At 37.3% G+C, this 8,022-nt stretch overlaps 1 protein-coding gene across 4 annotated transcripts; it reads left to right on the top strand.

Moving 5' to 3' along the window:
• The first annotated feature begins 1,423 nt into the window (after positions 1 to 1,423).
• LOC133709920 (lipid phosphate phosphatase 2-like) lies at positions 1,424 to 4,937 on the top strand. 4 transcript variants are annotated; one of them, XM_062135875.1, is made up of 8 exons: positions 1,424 to 1,751; positions 2,674 to 2,895; positions 2,995 to 3,082; positions 3,179 to 3,288; positions 3,412 to 3,505; positions 3,797 to 3,985; positions 4,098 to 4,157; positions 4,525 to 4,937. In XM_062135875.1, the coding sequence occupies exons 2-8, from the start codon at positions 2,680 to 2,682 to the stop codon at positions 4,719 to 4,721; spliced, it is 954 nt and encodes a 317-aa protein (XP_061991859.1). In that variant the 5' UTR covers positions 1,424 to 1,751; positions 2,674 to 2,679; the 3' UTR covers positions 4,722 to 4,937. The 4 variants fall into 4 exon arrangements, with proteins under 4 accessions (XP_061991859.1, XP_061991861.1, XP_061991858.1 ...); XM_062135877.1 differs by lacking the exon at positions 1,424 to 1,751 and adding an exon at positions 1,945 to 2,100; XM_062135874.1 differs by lacking the exon at positions 1,424 to 1,751 and adding an exon at positions 2,019 to 2,175.
• Positions 4,938 to 8,022: the final 3,085 nt, after the last annotated feature.

Genomic DNA, 8,022 nt, shown 5'->3' on the forward strand with positions numbered 1-8,022 from the left:
ACACTAGATATCATCATGTTGGATACATGTGTGTGGATTCCAATGATGCTTCCTTAGAATTAGCAAGGCGGAATCTAGGACATAAATTTATGAAAAAACTGACTATAACTATAGAGACAAGGATGGGTAATTGTTTATATTATTGGAAAGAAGTAGCTGTTGTAAACTTGTATTGATACTAAGCAAGCCACATGGATATGAGTGTGGGTTTGGTTTTCTGCATAGACCTTAACCAGGTAAGCATTTGGACCTTGTCCAATGTCCACAATGCTAGTTGGCCTGCCTTGATTAGGCCTCAATTATTAAACCATATTATTTGCTTTCCTAGCTGTTCAACCACGTCCATATGAAACCCTAAATTTATTGGTTTTTATGACCAATTCCTTTATCAATATCAAATTACATTAGATGAGTTTGGTAATGTGCTACTAGCTTGGCTTCTAATCATGTTTATCTTCTAATCTAACAAATGATGAGTGGCACCTTCTTCTTTCCTTTAAAACGGGAAAGGTAAAGTGCAAACTAAAGGTATATCAAGTTATCCACTTCACACCAAGAACAAGAAACGAATATGAAGTATGGGATATAAGGAGAGTGTTGACAATTTTACTAAAGTAGAACCGAAATTTATTGGACACTTAGGAAGAATTAGCCAATTAAGGAATGAAAAAAGCTCATTTTACTTTTTTAAAGTTTGAAATCCCAATTTGGTTTCAACACTTTAGTTCTCAACACCAAGAGATAATCATTGAGCGTAAGAGTTTATTTGCGTCTAGTTAATGCTTACATTCATCGAAAGGTTACATTTTCATTTAATCGATAAAAAAGAAAAAGAAATTCAAACTTACATCAAATGTTGGAAAAAGGGAATTCAACAAGTTTAAAAGCTAATTGATTTATTTATTTTTACTGATACATATAAAATTCTCGTCTTTCAATGTTTTGTTAGCATGCTCAAAATATTGACTACATTTTCAACAAAATTAGTCAGCAAAAGTAATTCAAAGAGTTAAAAAAAAGAAGAACCCAAAAACGTAAAACAAAACCACCATTCAAACTAATTCATCACTAGATGACTGGAGTTGAATTCCATTCACCCTCTTTTAACTCTGGCGAACAGTTGCCTTGTCTTCGAAGTAAATATTTGATTATCTTAAATTTCAATTACACCAAACACTTACTTTTTCCCAAATTCATAGGATTACTTTCCGTAAAAACCAAATCAACCCGTTATTATCCAAAAAAGAGTGTGAATATTTTGAAAGGTTTTTTGAGAGTCTAAACCTTGTTCAAAGAAGTGACTAGTGCTAATAGGAAATGTAACCAATTCTTAATTAAACCGAGTCAGTGAGTCACAGTCCGCGTGGTGTGACACCGCACCTTCTTCATCTCTTTTCGCTTAAAACCCATAAAAGCCTTAAATACTAATAACAATAACAGACAAATCTGAAAGTCCAAATCCAAATTCCAAATTCTATACAATATGAATTCGAATTCGAATTCGAATTCGTCCACCTTCTTCTCCGTCTCTCCTTCGTCTTCTCCTTCCTACTCTCGACTGTAGAGATTTGGCGGATAGTGTGATAACAGCACCAGCTCACCTGTAAATTGTCTCTGTTTCACTCACTCCACGCGCTTTTCCGTCATCGCAATCCACTCCACCGCCTTCTGATCACAACCAAAACCACTCCACAGCTCTCGATCGTTCATTCCATCACAGACTCTCGCTCAATTGCTAAGGAAATTTACATGTAAGTCTCTCTCTGCTTTAATTTTTTATGCACATTTGCTTAAACATACAAAAAGAAAAAGTTGTGTGTGCGTGGAAATCTGTGTGCATGTGCTGCAGCTCATTGTGGTTTGATTTAGGTTAGGCGTGGTTTGGTTGCCTAGAAATTGAAGTAAAATATATAAGAAAATAAAATGGAAGTAAAATATACAAGAAAATGAAAATGCAGGTAGCTTTAGTGGTTTCGTACAGAATTGATATTGCAAAATCTCGAGTCAATTCAGCCGAATTGCTCAGTTAGGCTTTATCTGAGCTAGGATTATGTGCCGTCCGAGCTGGTTTTATTGGTAACGACGTTTTGAAATTGTCCGGTTAGTGAGTTTCGTTCAAATTAGGTGGCTTCTGAGTCGTTTTCTGCAGCGAGTTTCGGCTCGTTTGAAATGCCAGTGAGATTGATTTCCGAGTTCTTTTCATCATTTTTCGGATGCTAGTCTCGCTCTTTTTGATGGCAAATAACCATTAGATATTTAGAATGCTTTTAGGAATGTTTTATGTTCCAGATTGTTTTTGGAATTAGTATTTACTAGCGTTCTTAGGTAGCTTAGAAGTATTACGAATCATCTTTTCCTAGCTGTTTTAGTATTATTCTAGCCATTGTTGTCTGAGAAAAAGGCAGACTTGATTGATAAAGATTATAAGCTTCCTAAAACTCCCTGTTCTCAATTCTCTCCTTTCTCCCTGTTCTCTTCTTAATTCTCTCCTTTCTCCCTATTCTCTTCTCAATCCTCCACCTGTTATTCTTTCTTTTCTACATCCTAATTCACTGATCACCAACTCCTACATCACTTTTATTTTCGGTAGGATTAGTGCATAAGTTTGTATAATTGCCGTTTTATTACGTTGGATGGTATAGTTGCTAAGCAGTGTCTTTTTTCCCTGGTTAGTCAAAAATGCCGGAGATTCAGTTGCGTTCTCACACCGTAAGGTCTCATGGAGTTCAAGTGGCGAGGTTTCATATGCATGATTGGCTGATTCTGGTTGTTCTTGCGGCCATAGATCTTGGTCTGAACTTGATAGAGCCTTTTCACCGCTTTGTTGGAGAGGATATGATGACAGACCTGAAATACCCATTGAAAGGCAATACAGTTCCCTTCTGGGGGGTTCCGGTAAGTTTTGGTTTTAAGAAAATAATATCATGATGGGAAGTGCTCATAAAGTTGAAAGTTGCATGAGTTTCATGTCTTACTTTTCACTTTTGGTACCAGATAATTGCAATACTGTTACCGCTTGCCATCATTGTTGTCTACTACTTCATCAGAAGGGATGTCTATGATCTGCACCATGCCATTTTAGGTAATACTTCTGTCTTTATTCGTGATTCATATCTTGGACAGCGGATTTGCATGTTGTTGTATCCTGATATCACTTCCACTTTTCATGTTCATTCAGGCCTTCTGTTTTCTGTCTTTATAACCGCCGTTTTAACTGATGCAATCAAAGATGGTGTTGGACGACCTCGTCCGGACTTCTTTTGGCGTTGTTTCCCTGATGGAAAAGGGGTGGGACTTCTAACATCTTCAATTTTTCTTTCTTTTTGATATTCTCTTGACATAAACTTTTACTGTTAGTTCTTGGTCCTACTTGCTTATACACACAGTAACATGTAAGTAATCCATGTCCAGGTGTTTGATCCTGTCACAAAGAATGTCGTGTGTACTGGAGAGAAGAGTGTCATTAAGGAAGGACACAAAAGCTTCCCAAGCGGGCATACTTCATGTAAGAACCTTACTAATTTTATGAAACTGTACATGAATATAGGGATTTGTCTGTGTGATATCAAACCCCATTTCTGTAGGACATGTTTTATTCTCCCAGATTTGCTTTCTCATTTATACAGTACTTTATGGGAGTTGGGTATGCTATCCATCTATTTTCTTTCCTTCATTTGCGGGTGGGGCCATTTTTCTCTACTGCTTTGGATTTTTTGCTTGCTCATTTGGTTTTTTCTTCTGTTATCTGTATCACCGCAACATTAATTGAAAAGACATTCTGGTTTTCCACATGCAGGGTCCTTTGCAGGTCTTACTTTCATTGCATGGTACTTGTCAGGGAAAGTGAGGGTGTTTGATCGCAAGGGGCATGTTGCAAAACTCTGTATTGTCTTTTCTCCATTACTACTTGCAGCACTGGTAGCAGTTTCTCGAGTTGATGACTACTGGCATCACTGGCAAGATGTTTTTGCTGGAGGTCTTCTAGGTACTTTGCCTGCTTATGGAACCGCTTTAAAGATATTTAGAGAAAAAAAAAAAATTACTTTTTTATTATTATTTTCATTTCTTATAATGTGTAATTTTTTCTTTTGGTGCAGGAGTCATTGTTTCTTCATTTTGTTACTTGCAATTCTTTCCACCACCATATGATACTGATGGTATGCAATACTTGAGAGTTGTTTTTCTAAACTTATTAAGCTTTGGTTCTGTCCTGTATTACCCCCTTTTTTTTTTTTGTGAGAATAAAGTCCTGTATTACCCTTTGCCTACATTGGGGCGGGGATTTGATAATTTTGAAATTGGTATCTGACAATGGAACTATGCGGCTGAAGAAATGCCAGACATTAGTCTTTGTCTTCATTGCCTAGGTGTTCAGATTTTATAGAGTTCATGAGCCTTTTGTTTTCCTTCAACGGAAAAATTCTGTTTTCTACAGTTAATTATTATTTGAGGAACTAAGTTAAATATCCGCACATTAGCAGTTCAAAATTATTGTTCACGTTTCTTTTCTATTTGGATGGGCAGGTTGGGGACCTCATGCGTACTTCCAGATGCTGGCAGACTCTGGAAATGCTCAGCCACCGTCCACTAACGCAAGTAGTCTTAATGTACAGCAAGCAGAACTGGAGAGTATATATATCCATCATCATCAGGTTGTTGAAGCATCACAAACCAGCAGTGGAGACACAAACCCCATGCTAAATGGTGGGAGAATACACTAGCTCTAGGCAGTATGCTGCAACTGCAGAAAGTAGTAAAGAGTTAGTGATCAGATAGATGTTCATACTCTAGGATCCGCGGATGCTTGAATTTCACTACAGATTCTGAAATCTATAATCCGTACCATATGTAGACCACTTTTTTCTTCATCTGGGACCATCCCTTTTTTTGCTTAAGTTTCATTAATTGATTTGTTTTAGGATTTTTCTTGACGTTCATATTACATTGCTTCTAGATGCTTGTTTGTCTGAAGAGTGAAGAGTCTTCCAAGTTTGGACATATGCAAGTGATACATTGCAATTAAATGTTTGTTTGAATTGTACAGTTACTGTCTAGAAGGCACCCCAGAATTAATTTTGGTCTGACTGGGATAGGCCCCAGATACCAGAATTTGGGGACTAGCCTACCAAACTAGTCGACTTCAGACCAAGGAGAAGAAACAAACCGCAGGACTTCATTACTCTCACGTATCACCTACCTGCTTGTATTTGGAATCTGGGAAGCAAATTTGCCAATTCTCATTTCACATCTAATTGGACTGCAGTTAACCACGTGTTAATTTCCATAAGCATGTTTAGCCCAAAATTTTGTCAAATAAAAAAAGGAGCTCGATATTTCTCTTTTTCAGATGAACTCAACTACTCATCGACTCGACTCTTCTGAACAATAGAGTAGTCTTCCTAAGCTAGCAGTACCTCCTTTGCTTTAAGAAGTTGTTTTAAGGTGTTGAAAACAAAAATGATCGTCTTTTGTTGTTTCGGGCACATGGGCGGGCAAAGATATAATGCTAATTACGCTATGTAGTGAAAACGATATGCGCTAAATAAATCTGATTATCAAGACCTAATTGGTGATTGAGAGAAGAATGGTTTAAAATGAAAGTGATGGGGGATCAGCTCTATGAAATATTGCAATTTGCAAGAATCCCATCAAGAATTCTTATTTATACAGCAAAGAGAACCATAGAAAATAGGAGATCAAGCTTCCTTTTTGATTTATTCATGGCATATTTCCTTGGGATAGAATACAAAAGTTAAGGTGACTTGTTCAAATAGTCTAGAGAGTATAAAGAAACATCAATTTAGATATTGAAATAGCACAGAAGTTCTTCTGGATCATGATGCACCTATTGCCAAGCAACCACTTTCTATTGGTATGTACGGAATAGTCATATTGGAGTCAGAATTAGAGCATAGGACCATGGAATTAGAGACCATTTGTTAATCATATAGATAGATTATACCATGGATTGGATATATTAGTCTGAAAGTACTAGGATGAAACAAATACGCCTAGGGGGGGGGGGGGGGGGGGGGAGGGGGGTGAATAGGCTATTCTCACAGAAATCACCCTTTCTTTTAACTCAAAAAGTAACAGACAATACTAAGGATTGAAACACAGGTATGGATCCCAAAAAAGCAGTGAGATAACTAGGCAAACAAAGATAATCACAAACACACAGCAACCAAGAAACCAGAATTGTTTGCGCAATAAAAACCTCAACAATGAGGAAACAACTGTGGGGCCTTTAAGGTTAATGACCCTAATGAAAACAAATCACTAGATGGGAGAATACAAGTTCTTTACAAACAACCCAAAGCTCTGACCTCGGCTTACTTACTAGACGCACTAGTAGATTGTCTGATCAAGTCCTCGTAGATCTTCACACCCTTTGAATAGTCTTCACTGATTGATAGGTGCTGACCTCGACCTTCAACCTTGCACGCACATCAACGACTCCAACTGACCTCGAGAGCACTTTGATGTGAAGAATGTAATGAATGATGAATGTGTTTGACTCAATGATCTACTTAAGCATGGAACAAGTAGTTCATAGACTCGAATATGAAGCACCCAGTTTCTCACAAACAAATGGAAAACTTTGACTCAATAGATGCACAAATTCTTATTCGCTTCAAGGTCACAAAATGGATGGCTATACACGTTGTATATATATATTTCAGACTCCCCCTAAAACCTTGGACGATAAAGACTCCAAAACCTAATTGACTCCTAATATGGAAGGAACAAATCATAAAAAGATATTCAACAAGTAAACATGATTCTATTCTTAATAAAGACGATAAGACTTAACAAATCAAATCATGTAGAGAAATATCATTTTACGACGCAACTAATGTATGCGCACAAAACGTGAAAAAGAAGAAATAACATCCAACGACCTGACTTGACAGGGATTGCAGAACATATTGCAATCCCAGTATGCATGTAGATTGACCTTTATGAAATGCAAATGCATATACTCTTACCTGGAGTGCATCGAAGAGTCAGCTGGAGCATTGTATGACCATATATCTCTTTCAGTTTACACTTGATAACTCTAGTAGACCTATGATTCTAGCTTTTGTATTAGGAATGCCAATATACAATAAAATCTATACTAACATAGTCAAATTAAGCCCAAGCATACTCTATCAGATAAAGTTATCATTATTCAATTATTGGATGATACTATAGTAATAGCCTTTGCCTGGCCAGACACTCAGGCAGACATTATTGACCAAGTACACCAATTCTCACTTGTTAGTGAGTTTCGTTGAATTTAGGTGGCTTCTGAGTCGTTTTCTGCAGCGAGTTTCGGCTCAGTTGAAATGCCAGTGAGATAGATTTCCGAGTTCTTTTCATCATTTTTCGGATGCTAGTCTCGCTGTTTTTGATGTCAAATAACCATTAGATATTTAGAATGCTTTTAGGAACGTTTTATGTTCCAGATTGTTTTCGGAATTAGTATTTACTAGCGTTCTTAGGTAGCTTAGAAGTATTACGAATCATATTTCCTAGCTGTTGGTAAGAGCCTCCAGGTGTGGAACCCCCACACCTGGGTTCGAATCCCGCCGACGCTGCTTATTGGAGTTAAATCCCAATATATTCTTGGTGGCCAGGGGGGAGGAAGTGTTCTGACAAGATCTCCCTAGCACGGATTAGTCTCCGGGCCTAGGAAGCCTTTGAGGACACCGTGTGATTGACAAATAAAAAAAAAATAAATTTCCTAGCTGTTTTAGTATTATTCTAGCCATTGTTGTCTGAGAAAGCTTCCTAAAACTCCCTGTTCTCAATTCTCTCCTTAATTTCTCCCTGTTATCTTCTTAATTCTCTCCTTTCTCCCTATTCTCTTCTCAATCTTCCACCTGTTATTCTTTCTTTTCTACATCCTAATTCACTGATCACCAACTCCTACATCACTTTTATTTTCGGTAGGATTAGTGCATAAGTTTGTATAATTGCCGTTTTATTACGTTGGATAGTATAGTTGCTAAGCAGTGTCTTTTTTTCCCTGGTTAG

The sequence above is a fragment of the Rosa rugosa genome, chromosome 5, assembly GCF_958449725.1.
Source record: "Rosa rugosa chromosome 5, drRosRugo1.1, whole genome shotgun sequence".
Taxonomy (NCBI): domain Eukaryota; kingdom Viridiplantae; phylum Streptophyta; class Magnoliopsida; order Rosales; family Rosaceae; genus Rosa; species Rosa rugosa.

Coding starts and splice junctions, on each gene's coding strand:
- LOC133709920 (XM_062135874.1), top strand. Junction 3,289..3,411: donor GTTTCCCTGATGGAAAAGGG/GTGGGACTTCTA, acceptor ATCCATGTCCAG/GTGTTTGATCCTGTCACAAA. Junction 4,158..4,524: donor ACCACCATATGATACTGATG/GTATGCAATACT, acceptor TTGGATGGGCAG/GTTGGGGACCTCATGCGTAC.